The 16,958-nt window shown below is 48.9% G+C and overlaps 1 protein-coding gene across 1 annotated transcript in view; it reads right to left on the bottom strand.

Annotated features, from left to right (window-relative positions):
• Positions 1-16,958, bottom strand: part of CACNG3 (calcium voltage-gated channel auxiliary subunit gamma 3) — a 92,752-nt gene that overhangs the window by 8,877 nt on the left and 66,917 nt on the right. The window contains exon 2 of the mRNA XM_062180523.1: positions 2,657-2,740. Within this exon, the coding sequence (XP_062036507.1) occupies positions 2,657-2,740 (84 nt within the window). The remainder of the gene's footprint in view (positions 1-2,656; positions 2,741-16,958) is intronic.

Genomic DNA, 16,958 nt, shown 5'->3' with positions numbered 1-16,958 from the left:
AAAAGTAGTTTACTGGAAAAGCAATTCACCTTTCCAATGAACATAAAACCAATTTTGCAGGTTGTGGACTGGAAGTCCCAGTTCTGTGCAGTCTCCAATGGGGCAAACATCACAGTGTTTCATCAAAGTAGGAAAGGAAAGCAAAGATAAACCCTGGGCACCCTGGTAAGGCCCTGCCGGTCATGGCTTCCAAGTTATCTGTGTCCTTCTACAAGGTCTGGTCCAGCTACATCTCTAGGGCTGGCTTCTAATTTCTTTGTCCTACTGGTGGGAGGAGCTTGAACCAATTCTACTGGCTAAATAAGGACCAAAGAGCGATAAATGGTATAAACTGTTCTAAAATGGCCTTTCGCTGTCTTTGTGTCATAATGGGTAAAGCGGCTTTCTGTGACGCCCGCATCCAATATGGGTGCTGGTTTGTGTCCTGGCTGCTGAACTTCTGATCCAGCTCCCTGCTAATGAGCCTGGGAAAGCAGCAGAAGATGGCCCATGTGCTTGGGCTCCTGCAGCACCTGGGAGACCTGGAAGAAGCTCCTGGTTCCTGGCTTCAGATTGGCTCAGTCCTGGCTGTTGTGGCCATCTGGGGAGTGAATCAGCAGATGAAAGCTCTCTCTCTCTGTCTCTACCCCTCTCTCTCTGACTTTCAACATAAACAAATAAATCTCAAAAACAATAACAACAACAACAAAAAACTAAAAGTGGCCTTTCACAGTGACACCCATGTCATTTCTATTGCTATGTGAGTAAAGGATCCTTAAAGACCCACAACCATCTGCTGAGGAGCACGCATATGTAAAGCTAGAAATGATTTTAATTTGGGGCCAGCACTATGGCATAGCTGGTAAAGCTGCCACCTGCAGTGCCAGCATCCCATATGGGTGCCCATTCATGTCCCAGTTGCTCCACGTCTGATCCAGCTCTCTGCTATGGCCTGGGAAAGCAGTATAAGATGGCCCAAGTGCTTGGGCCCATGTACCCACGTGGGAGACCCAGAAGAAGCTCCTGGCTTCTGATTTGATTGGCCCAGCTATGGCCATTGCAGCCATCTGGGGAGTGAACCAGCAGATGGAAGACCTCTCTTTCTCTCTCTCTCTCTGCCTCTGCCTCTCTGTAACTCTGCCTTTCAAATAAATAAATAAATCTTCAAAAAAAAAAAAAAGAGTGCCTTTGTGTTCTTTAAATTTTAAAAACATTTTAATTTTAATTAAAATTAATTCTTTAAATTTTAAAAACATTTTAATTTTAAAAACATTCTTCATGAACTATGCGTTACAAACATAATGCTAATAGGACAATTATTTATAGTTGCAATTTTAAAAGCCACCTTAAATTTAACACTCCTGAATAGTAAGTTAGTGAATGCTTTAGAATGCTCCTTTTGAGTGCACACATATTTTTGTTGGAAAAAAAACATTTTTAAAACCCAAATCAAGGTCTCTCTGGGGCTGACTCATGTAAGGCCTGTGTCTGCAGCTGAACTTAGCTACTGTTAATCTGGTGCAACACACAGAAGCCAACCCATGACCACGTGCTAGGCTTGGGGTGAAGCGTAACGTGCATTAACTTATTTAATTTTCATGACCTTGTCAGATGGATGGCACTACAATCTCCATTTCAGAGCAGATAAAAAAAGAAAGGGGGGAGGGAGGGCTAAAGCAACTTTGCCCGAGTGGCTCCAACTCAGCAAGCTGGGAGTCAGACCAGGGTCACAGCCAAGGTCTACCGGATACAAGAGCCCTTAGCTCAAAGTCATTACACTCGGCTGGCTCCCATGTGCAGCCGGGACAGCCCATGTCACATGCAGGCTGTATCGACCTTGGAAAAACGCTATGCAGACACGGGCCCTGTCCCAGTAGGACTGAGAGGGAAGAGAACTCAAAGGAGAGGTGAACTTGGGTCATTAGCACTTCACCCATTAGCACTTGCCCATTAGCACCTCAAATCAACCCTCTGGAAAGGTGAAAGCTTTTATTTGGGTTGAAGAACATTCTTTAGGTTTTCTCCTAAGTGGATGAAAAAGAATCTTTCAGTGTTGACTCACCTATCTCCCCCTTCCCCTCCCCTTTCTTTCTTCCTTTCTTTCTTTCTTTCTTTCTTTCTTTCTTTCTTTCTTTCTTTCTTTCTTTCTTTCTTTCCTTCTTTCTTTTCTTTCTTTCTTTCTTTTTTTTTGACAGGCAGAGTTAGACAGTGAGAGAGAGAGACAGAGAGAAAGGTCTTCCTTCCGTTGGTTCACTCCCCAGATGGCCGCTACGGCCGGAACCGCGCCAGTCCGAAGCCAGGATCCAGGTGCTTCCTCCTGGTCTCCCATGCAGGTGCAGGACCCAAGCACTTGGGCCATCCTCCACTGCCTTCCCGGGCCACAGCAGAGAGCCGGACTGGAAGAGGAGCAATCGGGACAGAACCGGTGCCCCAACCGGAACTAGAACCCAGGTACCAGCGCTGCAGGTGGAAGATTAGCCTAGTGAGCTGGGGCACCGGCCTCCCTTTTCTATTTCATTGAAATAGAAGTGACTGGGCTATCAGAACCCTCTGGAAGTCTCTGTCTCAGCTCCACTTAGGGCTGGAGACAGAGGAGCCTCAGGCTCAGAGGTGTCTGGGTGGTGGTCGGGGAGCCCTCCCTTCATCCCAGGGGAGGCTGGGGAAGCAGGGAACTTACGCAAGAGATACTCAGCCGTATCCTGTTCGTAGTCAGCATCTTCAGGAAAGTGATCGATTTTCTTGCACACGCCTCGGAAAGCCCCTGCGGAAACAAACAGGATCCTGAACCAGGGCTGGAGATGGAGCCCTTGGGAGAAAGCTGGGTCCTCACCTCCCCTGGTTGTTAGGGACCGCACGTAGGCTGGCCCAGCAGCATCTTTCTTTAGGCACACACACACAAAGAGACAAAAGACTGGAGTCTGCATGATGTTGCATGAGGACCGTCTTGTCTCCCTAACTAATGCAGGGGAAAGGAGGTGAGTCTAAGCATATGAATTGATCCTCCCATTTTACAGATAAAGAAACTGAGTTCTGCTTGCACTCACGCAGGTGAGTAGTAGAGCCAGAATTCCAATCAGGATCCAAAGCCAGGCATGCCAGAATGGTCCACTCTCCCCAACTGCACTCTGACCTCAGGATCTATCCTTCTCTCCCCTCACCCAGGATCCCAGGTCCACCTGCCCTGGCTGTGTGGCTCATCCCTTTGGGAGCCACGAAGTTGCCCAATGGTGTATCCTAGAGACACCAGGAGCAATTTGCTGCTTTTCCATTTTTCAGGATGAAGGGCGCTTAACTGTCGGCGGATGTTTGATCATCGTGGTAGGTGTTTGTTAACCAGCCAATTAACCAGTCTCTGGGGCAGCTCATGGCTCTGTCAGTTCTTATAGATGACAAACGGCTTTCACGGCTTCTCACCACCACACAGCATGCAGTTGGCATTCTTGGCCCCATGCCCGTGTGCAAAGACAGCACGTAGGTGAGGGATGGCGTGGTGTGGCAGAGAATGGACGCGGTTCAGAAATCACACAGGCTGGGCTTGTATTTCAGAGTGGTGATTGTAACAATGAACTAAGGACAGTCGGGAGTGTGAGATAATTTTTGCTAAGCTGTGGGTACATCATCATAACAGCTGCCACTTAACTACGCGATGGCCCAGGCACAGAGCAGATACCTGTATTCCTTATCCCATTTACTCTTGCTTGCCACTTACTCTTAATAGAGGCTATTGATATTGACATTGGATGATCAGACAAAGGAGGACCACCGAGGAGAGGAAGGTGCCACAGCCGGGGAGTGGTGGGATCGATATTTGAGTCCAGGTTTCCAAAGCCTGTGGTTTCACCGTAGCGCTATGAGTGCCAGCTGTTATTCCTGTAGTTACCGTCGTATGGCTGTTAGGATCTTATAATAATAAGAGTACCGCGACTTAATCTCTACTAGGCCCCAATCAAGAGATATTGCATAACAAGTGTGGAATATCGCCTTGGTTCTGATTCTTGGCTCGCCAGGCCATGAAGGGGTCCAGGAGTGACGGCTTCAGTTCTGGAAAGAAAGATCCATCATCCCATTCCTGATGTTGGAAAAAGGCCTTCATTTTTCTTGGTCAAATTTCAGAGTTTCATTCACACAGTCCTGTTGCAGCTGACAGGATAATAAATCAGAACAGGGCAGGCGTTTGGGGCAGCGATTAAGACACTGCCTGAGACGCCCACGGGGCTGAGCTTCCAGCCCCGGCTCAGCTCCTGATGCCAACTTCCGGCTAATGCACACCCTGGGGGACAGCCGGTGAAGGCCACCCACGTGGGAGACCCGGATTGAGTTTGGGCTCCTGGCTTTGGCCTGACCCAGCCAAGGCTATTGTGGGCAGCTGGGGGGTGAAGCAGTAGATCTCTCTCTGTCTCTATCTCTCTGCCTTTCACATAACAATAATAATTAATAATAATAATAATAACAATAAACCAGAAACAACCATAAGGAACTAATCTGTTGAACACTTACTATATCCCAGTGCCATTCGGAGTATTGTAGGTGTTTTATCCTCTTCAGCTCTCCAAACAGCCTTAGGAGGCCTATTTTACAGACAAGGAAACTGAGGCTTAGCTAAGAAAGTGATGTTAGTTAAAGATCTAGCTGGTAACAGAGGGGTGGGTCTGGCTGACACCAAAGCCAAAGTTCCTAGCCCCTATCATGAATTGCATCCTCTTTACCAAGTTTTAGAGTTGCAAGCGAAATTCTCTCCCAGGTGGCTTTATGATAATTTTGTGGCCTATGCCCTGCTGTTGATGGTGGCAATGAGATGGACCAGTTATTTTCCTATTAATTTTGTGTTTTCTACGCTGTCTCATGGGGGTCGGCGTGTAGGGCATGGGTGGCACAGGCTCCCTGCCAGCTGTCTTCCATATCCCATGAAAGATTTCCTGGGAAGGAGAGGCTGTGGTGAAGATGGGGTGTGGAGCTCCTAAAATGGCCTGGTCAGAATTAGGAAGTGCCAGCCCACCTGCGTCTTCTCATGAAACGGGCTTAAGACGGCTTCCAGCTACAACTTAGTATGAGCACACATCAGTAGCTTTTGGAGAAAGTCATTTTTGGAGGTGGGGATGGGGGAGGCAGAAAGAGAGAGAGAGAGAAACTCCTATCAACTGGGTTCACCCGCAAATGCCCAAAATAGCTGGTGCTGAGCCGGCCTCCCACCCGGGTGGTGGGAACTCTGTTAGCTGGGCCATTGCTGCTGCCTTCCAGGGTCTGCATTAGCAGGGAGCTGGAACCAGGAGCCAGAGCCTGGAATGGAATCCAGGACCTCCTATGTGGGCTGTTGGCATCTTAATTACTCAACTAAACACCTGCTCTTAGTCATCAGTTTCTAACGGGCAAAAGCAGCCCAACAGCTGAGAATATTCTTGTATATTTAGATGGAAAAAACCTCACACTACTTCATGACATGTAAAAAACATACAGAATTCAAATTTTGGTGTCTGTAAATAAAATTGTATTGACGCACAACCACGCCCACCTAGCTTCAGTGGTGGCTTTCCTAACACGAAGGCAGGGTTGTGCATCTGTGGCTGAGATAGCAAAGCTGAAGATACTTAGTCTCTGGCCCTTTAAGAAAAATGTCGCTGAGCCTTGGTCTGATGAGTTCTGTCCCGTGAAGGGAAAAGAGCGGAAAGTTGAGCGGTGTCTGGGCCTTCCTGGGATAAAGGACATAACCTAGGTAGCTGCTTCAGAAGTGGATATGAGGGGTCTTCACAAAGCCCTTGGGCAACACATGTTGTGAAATTAGCTATGCATGGTGTAGATTTCAATTTGCTTTGCACCAAAACAAATTTGTCTTTTGACTCCAAACGCACGAAGTTTTTGAAGTCCCTTCATCAGGGTGGGCTTCTTAGTGGACTTGTTTTGTTCCATGGTTTTGTTTGCTGGCTTGAATTTTTTTAACTGGCAATATTTTATTTTATTTATTTTTATTTTTTGACAGGCAGAGTGGACAGTGAAAGAGAGAGATAGAGAGAAAGGTCTTCCTTCTCCGTTGGTTCATCCTCCAATGGCCGCTGCGGCCAGCGTACCACGCTGATCCGAAGCCAGGAGCCAGGTGCTTCTCCTGGTCTCCCATGTGGGTGCAAGGCCCAAGGACTTAGGCCATCCTCCACTGCACTCCCGGGCCACAGCAGAGAGCTGGCCTGGAAGAGGGGCAACCGGGACAGAATCTGGCGCCCCGACCGGGACTAGAACCTGGTGTGCCAGCGCTGCAGGCGGAGGGTTAGCCTATTGAGCCACGGCGCCAGCCATCAATATTTTATTTTATTAATAATATAATTTCATAACATATTATAAAATATCATAAAATAATATTATTAATTATATTACAATACACAATATTATATATTATAATAATTATTTCTGGTTAAAAAAGTTAAATATGCTGTTGAAGTTTAGCATTCACAGTCATTGCATTTAAATTTAATTTGCAATGGCTCTTAAAAAATGGGGGGCTCTGGCCTCCCACGTTTCTATGCACCAAGAAGCCCTCTCTTCTTCCACTTGGGCACGTGTTCCCCAGTTGGCCACCATCCCCACCTGGTCCTATGGTACCTGCCTGGCCCTGTAGATATTAGGGTTTGCAAATAGGGTTTAGTGAGAGCCTGGTCGTTTGCGCCCCACTTGGGTCTGAGTCCGGACTCTATCACTCCCTGGAGGTGTTGCCCGCCGTGCATTACCGCTCCCCATCGCAGTGTCTTCTACAAAATGCAGATAAGCACAGTAGCTCCAAGGACTTGTCAAGAGAATGAATCGAGGCAGTTAGAGTATTCCAATGCCAGTCGCCGCGCTCGCCCTCTGCACAGAAATCTTTTCATCAGGCTGTGACGTAACGTGCTTAGCGCTGTTCTCGGTGTTTAGTTAAGAACTCAATAACTGACAGCCATTGCTACCACTGGTGTGGGTAGCTATTTTAGGATCAGAAGAGACACATTGGCTACACGGTGAGGTTTTAAAAAGCAATAGGAAAGGAAAAAGAATCAAGAATTCCCCTGAGGAAGACACCACACTGAAAATGAAACTCTGGCACCCCAAGTCATCCACCCATCCCGAAGTGAACTTGGCCATTCATATAAGTAACATATTGTTAGCTCCCAGAAATAACCACTGCACAGCATTTCTGTATATTCCCTTCCAGGCTTTTTTTTTTTTTTCCCCGCCCCGTGCTTTCACACAAAAATGATTTTGCAAAATTGGGATCACACTGTTCTTACATTTTCTTAAGAGTATTTTCCCATATCAGTAAATCTAAGAAAAATCGGATGGGGTTGGACTTGCCTGTGAACAGCAGAGAATGGAACCAAATACACTGACGGTGAGGATGATCTCAGGAGGCCGGGACAAGCAGAGACCAGGGATGAAGCCAGCCAGCAAGAGGCCCGAGGGTGGCTGATATGAGGCTAGGGGTGAGGGGTGATGGGGACCCAGCAGGGCAGGTGTGAGACTTGGACTGTGAGAGCTCACAGACGTCAGGACAAGGTAAAGAGGTTTGCAATGGAAGAGAGAACTTATCTAGAACGTATCTAGAACGTATCTAGAGGTGATGAAGTGTGAGGGTGCTTTGAAAACGTAGTGGAAAATGGATTTAAAGGATGTGTTTATATTGGTACAAAAAAATACTTGAAATCTGTGCACTGATTTTTCATCAAATAGTTCGTGGCAAATGCATCTTCTGAAAACGCTATGAATTCGTTTTCACAGGTTTTTGCACCAAAACATACTTATCTTTAAAAAATATTTAATTTGGAAAGGCAAAGAGAGGGAGTTCCCATCAGCCCCTAAGTGCCTCTCACAGCAGGGGGTGGGCCAGGTGGAAGCTGGGAGCTGGGAACCCAGAACCCAATGTGGGTCTTCACATGAGCGGCAGGTGTGCAAGTACTTGGGTCATCACCTGCTACCTCCCAGGAAGCCGGAGTCGGGGCAGAGCCGGAACTAGAGCCCAGGCACCCCAATATGGGATGTGAGAATCCCAAGCAGTGTCTTTAACCACTACACCAAACACTCACTCCTAAATACTTATCATGTAATTCTATCTTCCACGAACTTTCTGGAGTGCTCCCACGGAACCATGGAGACTACATCCTCATCCTGGGCAGAGGAGATGGTCCCTCTGTTTCGTTTCTGTCCGTGGTGATGGAGGATCACTTCCTTCACAGGAGGAAGTGACATCAGCGGATGCTCTTTCGTAAAGGCCAAACCTTCGGGATATTCTAACGAAAATCAAAAGTGCGGAAGAGGGGCCAGCACCGTGGCGCAATAGGTTAATCCTCCACCTGTGGCGTCGGCATCCCATGTGGGCGCCAATTCTAGTCCCGGCTGCCCCTCTTCCAGTCCTGCTCTCTGCTATGGCCTGGGAAAGCAGTGGAAGATCACCCAAGTCCTTGGTCCTCTGCACCCATGTAGGAGACCGGGAAGAAACTCCTGGCTCCTGGCTTCTGATCAGCGCAGCTCTGGCCGTTGCGGCCATCTGGGGAGTGAACCAGCAGATGGAATACCTCTCTCTCTCTCTCTCCTTCTCTCTCTCTCTATCCCTCTTACTGTCTGTAATGCTACCTCTCAAATAAATAAATAAAATCTTTTTAAAAAATGCGGAAGAAGTCAGCTTGTGAAGAGCCCTGGCAGCTCTGCCAAGAGTTGGATCACTGGAAATGGACCTGCCCTGGAATCGAAGGATGCCCAGGTCAGAGCCACAGATCTTATTGGCTCCAAGCTGAAAAGCCCTTCACTCAGCCCAACTTCCAAAGTGACCACTGCAGTTGAGGGGACAGCCAAGTAGGGTCAGCAACATTGCAGGCAGAACTGTAAATTTCTTGTTAGAGATGCCCCCTGCCTTGACCTGGCCAGCTCTCCTCCCAGGCCAGCCAAGTAATGAAAGTCAACAGAGTGCCTTCCCCTAGGAGGTTCACACCTCCCTTAGGATATACCCCATGTGAAGAGGTAGATAGGTCTGGGCCTCTTAACTTACAAGGCCTAAAGCCCAACAGATTATTATCAAGCCCCTTCTATCAGGTTCTATTTGCCTCTCAATCAGAAAAATTACTTGTAGCTTAGACAGCACCTTTCTTAGCTCCTCTAATAATGACTCTGTCCTTTGTTCTAGATCCTGTCTAGTCCACTTGGGCCTCATTCCTTTGTAATCATAACCTCTACTCTACCACCAATGGCTCTACTCCCAACCTGTGTGTACTGATGGTCCTCTTCCCCACTTAATGCTGTATAATTGTTCAGACCTGGTTAAGGCCACTCTTAGGATCATTGGTTACTATCCTCAACCTGTCTTTTATGACCTTGTCTAAATATGATCAGAGTCGGGGAACTTGGAAGGCTTCCATAGCCTTGGCAACTCATGACGATAGCCTAGGGTGGTTACTGGCGCCATAAACTAGAGTGTCAATTTGTTGGGTCAACAACAGGAGCCACTGTGCGCTTGCTCCTGATGTGGGATCTCTGTCCTTAATGTACTGTACATTTTGATTTAATGCTATAACTAGTACTCAAACAGTATGTTTCACTTTGTGTTTCTATGTGGGTGCAAACTGTTGAAGTATTTATACTAAATTGATCTTCTGTATATAAATAGAATTGAAAATGAATCTTGATGTGAATGGAAAGGGAGAGGGAGCGGGAGAGGGGAGGGTTGCGGGTGGGAGGGAAATCATGGGAAGGGGAAGCCATTGTAATCCATAAGCTGTATACTGGAAATTTATATTCATTAAATAAAAGTTAAAAAAAAATGCGGAAGAATGGCCACCTTTACCTCTGTTGCTTACCATGGTTCTATGAGTTCTAGCCCATGAAGGAATCAAATAAAATTGAGTTACAAGCAATGGGAAAAAAATAGTTGAAAATCATCATTTTTTTTTCCTGGATGATAGAATTAGCGTAGTTAGCTGAAGGCAAGTTACTGGAGAGAAATATTAGGATGGATGAAAGATCTCGGTCAGGTGGCTTCTCACTAGATAAGAAACCATACTACAAAGCTGCGATAGTTAGCCATTGTGGTGCTGGCACTTGAAGATAACACTTATTAGTATATTGTTCAGTGCAGCCAAATAATACACAGACAGTAAGAAGCAGTCTGCTATCCCAGACTTAGATCATCCTTGTTCAACTAAAGCATTGAGGATACCTGGCTGGAGATTCCAAATAGAACGCCAGGAACTCAAAGTACAAGTGCTTTCCTCGCCGCTAAATACTCCCCTTTTTGGTAACTCGCTAGAATGATTCTTGTTAGTCACAAAGGGAGGGAAATCCCGTCCAAGCTGAGATCTGGAGTTTAAGTCAGAGGTTAATCAAAGGGGCAGGCGTTTGGCCTAGCAGTTTAAGATCCCACTTGGGACACCTGCTTCCCATATTGGAGAGCCTGGGTTTCAGTCCCAGCTCTGTGTCCAATTTCACCTTCCTGTTAGTGCACACCTTGAGACGGCAGGTAATGGCCCAAGTGCTTGGGTCCCTGCCACTCATGTGGGAGACCTGCATTGAATTCTGGGCTCCTGGCTTTGACCTGACCCAGCCCTGGCTGTTGTGGGCATTTGAGAAGTAAACCAGTAAATGGAAGATCAGCTTCTCTCTCTCTCTCTCTCTCTCTCTCTCTCTCTCTCTCTCTCTCTCTCTGTCGTTAATAAATAAACAAACAAACAAATAAATAAATCCTTTTAGAAATAAGTTAACCAGAGGGAGGGAGGTGTGTTGCTCCAAGTGAAGGAAATAGCATGTGTGATGAGGGGAGAGGAGTCAGGCAAAACTCCTTTGAGAATTCAGAGTGGTTTGGGGCATCAGGAGGGCCCACGGTAGTTTGTCTGAAGTCCAGATCCAGCAGGTGCAGGTGGGAGATGAGAGACTGGGATGGAGACTGGGCTGGGGTAGGCGTGAGAACAGGGCTGTGGAGATCAGCTCTCCAACCTAGGGCTTCACCAGTGGCCAAGAAAGAGAAGATTCTGGTCTTCAGAACGTAACTTCTCCCTGAGAAGAGAGACTACAGACTGGTAAATAAACGGGTGAGGAAAAGAAAGAGGCTGGGCGGGGGGGGTGGCCGACTGCCTTGGGTGGGGACACTGCTGGGTAACTCTCAATAGGGTGGTGGGGGGGTAAGATTTGAATTCATGTTTGAAAGAAGAGGAGCAGCTGCCCGTTACATGAAAAGCCAGAGAAAAGACTTCCCAGGAAGAGGGAAGTTCAAGTGCAAAAGTTCTGATATGAGAATGAGGTTTTTTTTTTTTTTTTTTCTTAATGAGCTTTACTAAATAAAGAAATGCACAATGGAAAGTGAGGTTTGTCTCTGGGGACATGGGCTGTCTCCTGCACCGGGCCTTAGTGCCATTTCACCAGAGGCAGCCTTAGTGAAGTACTTTTTCTGAGTCCGTTCAAGATGGCGATGAGAAGGGAAAGATGTTTAGTGAGTGCACTTGCAGCCGGAAATCCAACTGCCTCTGGTCCAGGGCCAGACAGAGCTTTCCTGGGGGGGGGGGGGGCAGGGGGGAGGATTTGAAGATAGCTTTGCATTTAGTATTTTTGGCCTGAAGCCAAGAAATATTGAACCCAGAGCAGAGAGAGGCCTGGAGAAGTGAGACTGTCATTCAAGGCCCGTGGTTTCCAGGTTTTTAGTCTTAGAAGGGCAGCCTCATTGGAAGGGAGGGTGTATTTCTGTAGGATGTCCCATCTGGGGAGAACAGCATAGGAACAGAGCCTCTCCTTGGCCCTGCAGAGAGAAGTCCCTGTATCCATCTCCTCTGGACTCTGGGTAGCCGTCACTGGTGGTGGCGGGAGTCCCCCTAAGCTAACACAGGACACAACTTCTGAGCAGGCCCTGGACAGCAACCCCGTGCTCAGAGTTGGGGTGGGCCGTCACTCAGCTTCAGCGCCCCGAGCCTGGGCCATCCCAGAAACAGGGACAACCAGACACCCAGAGCTTGGCACCCATCTGGGCCACAAACCCAGCCAGGACAACCAAATCCCAGGGCCCCAAAGCCCAGCCAAGGGCTGACTAGAAACCAGTGCTCTGGGTCCAGCAATGTCATTCTTTTGTTAGAAGCCCGTTGTGATGGAGTTGCCTTGAGATACCGGGAAAGAAGAGAAAATCCACTCCCAGAAAACTTGGGGTAAGAAAGCAAAAGCAACCCCAGACTGTGGGAATGTTTGAGTCCTTGGTGTCACCGCCCACCTTTGTTATCTGATACCTTCAAACAGATATTCAAAGTCGGTTCACACTGCGGTCAGGAGGAGAGGATTGCTAAATACCTAGGTGGGCTTCTTCCCCCCAGACAGTCTTAGTCTGGGAGACTTGATTTTTCAGAGCCCCCTCCCCAAGTGATTCTAAGTGTGCAGTTAAAGTTGAGAACCCCAACACTCAGGCGAGTTCTCTTAAACATAGGGCCAACTAGGGGCTGGCATTTGGCCTAGCAGTTGAGAGTCCCTGGTCAGAACACCTGTGTAGCGTCCCATATTGCAGTGCCTGGTTCAATCTCTGGCTCTCGACTACCAGCCGCCTGGTGGTGCAGCACCCTGGGAGGTACTGCTGATGGATGGCTCACGGAATTGAGTCTCTGCCACCCACGTGGGAGCCCCGGACTGAATTTCTGAATTGATCCCAGCCCAGCCCCAGTCAACGCAGGGGGGCTCTCTCTGTCTCTCAAATAAATGCATGAATCAGTATTAACAAGCGACTAGCATTTCCCAGGAAACCATGAGGTCCAAAGGTGCGCTTCCAACTTTAACTTGCTTATGAAGTGACCACTGATGGATGCATCTTGACTTGGTCTGGATGCACACTCTGCTGATTTTGTTGATAAGACCGTGTCCCGGGGGCTGGTGCTGTGGCGCAGCGGGTTAACACCCTGGCCTGAAGTGCCAGCATCCATATGGGTGCTGGTCCTAGTCCTGCTGCTCCTCTTCCGATCCAGCTTTCTGCTATGGCCTGGGAAAGCAGTGGAAGACGGCCCAAGTCCTTGAGCCCCTGCACCCATGTTGGAGACCTGGAAGAAGCTCCTGGCTCCTGGCTTCGGATCAGCGCAGCTCCAGCCATTGCGGCCAATTTGGGAGTGAACCAGCGGATGGAAGACCTCTCTCTCTCTCTGCCTCTCCTTTCTCTGTGTAACTCTGACTTTCAAATAAATAAATTAAAAAAAATACAGCATAGTTCCCCTCTTCTCTAAAAAAAAAAAAAAAAAAAAAAAAGGATTGTGTCCCAGTCAACATGGAACCCTTCACTCCCCCAACAGGATCATAGGATTTGACTTTCACAGCAGAATGACAAAGTGGGTCATTAAAAAAAAAAATGTGACTACATCATCCGTTCTCCCCAGGGCTTCTGTTAATCCTTTGATATCCAAATCATGGGGCGTGTCAATCATCCCATCGGTCCTGTCAATCTCCACTTCTTCCATTGTTAGCTGGTGTCCCTCCGGCAGGCTCGTGCGTGTTGGCCCCATCATCACATTGTGCCTCTTATTTGCATTGTATGGTCACACGCTGACAAGAACTGACAAGCATGCAGAGGCAGGCAAAGCGCGGGGTGACAGAGCGCTCAGTGTGTGTGTGTGTGTGTGCGCGCGCGATGGAGTAGAGAGAGAGTAGTCCGGTGGTTGATGCACGCTCCTGTTAGGACAGAGCTGCCCTGCCTGTCCACCGAGCCTCTCCTGCGCAGGGAGATGGATAATGAATTCGTGGATAATGAGCCTGCTGAACTAAGCGTGGCCTCTGAGCAAGACGAGACGCGGGGTTTGGCAACAAGAGGCTCATAACGGGGAATGAGTTAATGAGAAATAAACATCTGATGCCACGGGACGGCTGCTGGTGCACACCCCGCTCCATTCCTTTGTTCCACAGCTGTGTAGCCTACGTTGCGTGAAGCGCTTGGAATTTGTCAGAGAACAAAACCAACTAGGCTCTGAGTCTCAAAGCTATTAGATTCCAGTGGGGGAGAGACCCAGAGTGAACAGATCAATAAAGGAAGCCGATGTATCAGTAAGAAGGAACAGGTAACCTCAGATGAGTGCAGTGGCTTGCGGTGGGGGTAGGGCTGGGGAGGGCCATTGTGGGATTCTTCCCCAGAAGCTAACCCAGGGGACAAGAGGAAGATGTGAGAGAAGAGCCTTCCAGCACAGAGACGCTGAGGCTTGAGAAAGCAGCACCCGGCAAGCGTGCTGCCCATGGAGCGGAGTGAGCGCAGGGGCAGGCGGAGGAGGGCCAGGCTCAGCAAGGAGCAGGCACGGACCACCTAGCACCTCGCAGGTCAGGGTTGGAGATTTGGGGAGGAACGTGGGACGCGCTTGTGAAGGGCTTTCAGCACGAGAGAAACGCAATCCGATGTAGAGTTTGGAAAAATCAGTGTGGATGCCAGGGACTTGCAGAAGAGCAGGAACGGAAGTGCACCTTGCAGGAAGCACTGGGAGTGAGCAGTCCAGCCCGTTCTAGACAAGATGGCAGGGCATGTTCAAGTTCACCGTTGCAGCCTGGCACCCTGCGCAGCATCTGAAACTTCACAGGTTCTGAGCTACGATTAACCAAGGAGGCGGAATAATGGACTTGGGTGGGGTGAAATACAGCAAGGGTATAGTCAGAGAACGGGAACTGCAAATTATTTGATATTTGACCTTTACATAAAAGCATTTACATACCATAGAAAAAATCAAAAGTGTGTTGATCTTTCTTATTAAATGGCTCAGTATTATTATTTTAATGTTGATTTATCCAGAGGGTGGAGTGGGCACTTTATTTATTTAATCAAATTAATTTATAATTCTTTCCCCCATTTATTTTGTGGAATGCTAAAGTCTGTTTAATTCTGCCCAGGTAGGGATTAAAAAGAGTGAGAACTCAGGGCCAGCATTGGGGCGCCGTGGGTTAAGGGGTCACCTGCAATGCTGGCATCCCATATAAACGCTGGTTAAAGTCCCAGGTGCTCTGCTTCCAACCCAGCTACCTGCTCATGTGCCTGGGAAGGCAACAGAAAGTGGCCCAAGTACTTGGAACCCAAGTGGGAGATCCAGACAGCGCTCCCAGTCCCCAGCCTGACTCAGACAGACCGGCTATTGCAGCCGTCTGGGGAGTGAACCAGCGATTGGAAGATCTCTTTCTCTGTCTCGCTCTCTTTCTCTGCCTTTGCAATAAAATTTAGAGGCAATTTTTACAAAAGCACGAACCCATGCCATCACAGGTCACAGAGGCTGCCACGGCCACCGCAGGGGCTCTGGGGAGAAGGCCTGGAAGAGAGCAAGGACCAATGGCTGTGGCCCCTTCATCTTGGCTGCTGTACATGGTGGTACCCCTCCTCCAGAGGTGCCTGGAAGAGTTACATTCACCTGTGCAAGAGAGCCTGAACTCTTCATAAAAACCAAACCAAACCAAACCTACACAACAGGTACGGTCCTGAGCCCCTCCCCTGTGCAAGCACGGGAGTCCTGACCACAGGGACCTCCGGGATTCCGACGTGCGAGAGTCTGAGAGCTGTGCTGTGACCGCAGGAAGGGGCTCCGGACCCGTGGATGGACACACAGCGGCAACACCGCACCCACGAGGGCTTGGTCTCTGGGAGTATTTGAGCCCTTGGCTGGGGACCAGGCAAAGCGCGTTTGCAATTCGTGGGGTGTTCTTCTCTCCTACGAGATTTGGGGTTGTGAAATGGGTTGAATGTGCTCCCTTAGAGTTCATGTGTTGGAAAAAGGAAGAATTACTGGATTTTTTTTAAAAAATTATTTATTTATTTGAAAGTCAGAAGTACAGAGGAGGGGGGAGAGTGAGAGGTCTTCCATCTGCTGGTTCACTCCCCAGATGGCCACAATGGCCAGAGCTGGGCCAGGCCAAAGCCAAAAGCCAGGAGTTTCTTCCAGTTCTCCCACGTGGGTGCAAGGGCCCAAGCACTTGGGCCATCTTATGCTGTTTTCCCAGGCGCATCAACAGGGAGCAGGATCGGAAGTGGAGCAGCTGGAATGCAAACCTGTGCCCATATGGAATGGTGACACTGCAGGCAGAGGCTTAACCTTCTACGCCACAGCCCAGCCCCTGTGTTGGACACTCAATCCCCAGTGCAGAAGAAAGGAGAGTAGGCCATGACGGCTCCACCCTCGACAATGAAACGATGTTTTCCTTGTGGGAGTGGGTTTCTGATAAAAAGCAAGGATTTGCTACCACCCCCCCACCCCACCCTCTTCTCATCATCACCATAGGATGACACAGTGAGAGAGCCCTTGGCCGGTGCCGGCCCCTCCAGCTTGGTCCTCCATCTCTGTTCTTTGTGAGTGACCCAGTGTCGGGTGTTCTGTGAAAGCAGCACCAGAGCCAGACTCAGGCCACCTGTCTGAGGTCCTCCAGCGACAAGCAAGCATCACAGGGGCACGCGCTGAGTCCTTGACCCCCCGGGGTGGGTACAGAACAGCTCTCTCCCCGGGACCTGGCCTTGGCTGTCACGGGTGTCCAGGTGCCAGGCGACCAGGCCATCACTCCGGAGAGCAGCTCCTCACGGCCCCGGAGACCCACCGACCGACCGCCTTGGGAAGTTCATTCAGCCCAGGCCTCGCGACCACACTCTAGGGAACGTGCAAACGACACAACACAATGTGTGGCGCTTTGCACTTTGTGAAGACTATTTTAAGTGCAATTCGTATATTCTACGTTTAAGAAAGTAATTCATTAGAATTTTTTTTTAAAGGTGGCGTCTCTTAACTCCTGAGAGACCTGGGCTTGGATTTCTGCCTCCTGTACACTCGGGAAATCCGTGCAGAACCAGTGGAACCCATGCTGAATGGTTTGTATAAAGAGCCACACTTGGAGACGTTCGGTGCTGTTTTGACTGCTACACTCAGAACAGCGACACAGGCTCCTAGATCTGTTTCCAGCTACCTTTAACTGTTCATTTCAACCCTCGCCAGGGAGCTCTGCCCAGTGCTAACAGATTTGCTCCCAAGCAAATCCGTCCCGGGGCCCTGACATTTATCCGGAATCTTTCACTC

This window comes from Lepus europaeus, chromosome 21, assembly GCF_033115175.1.
Source record: "Lepus europaeus isolate LE1 chromosome 21, mLepTim1.pri, whole genome shotgun sequence".
Classification (NCBI taxonomy): domain Eukaryota; kingdom Metazoa; phylum Chordata; class Mammalia; order Lagomorpha; family Leporidae; genus Lepus; species Lepus europaeus.
This window is presented reverse-complemented; position numbering and strand designations above follow the sequence as displayed.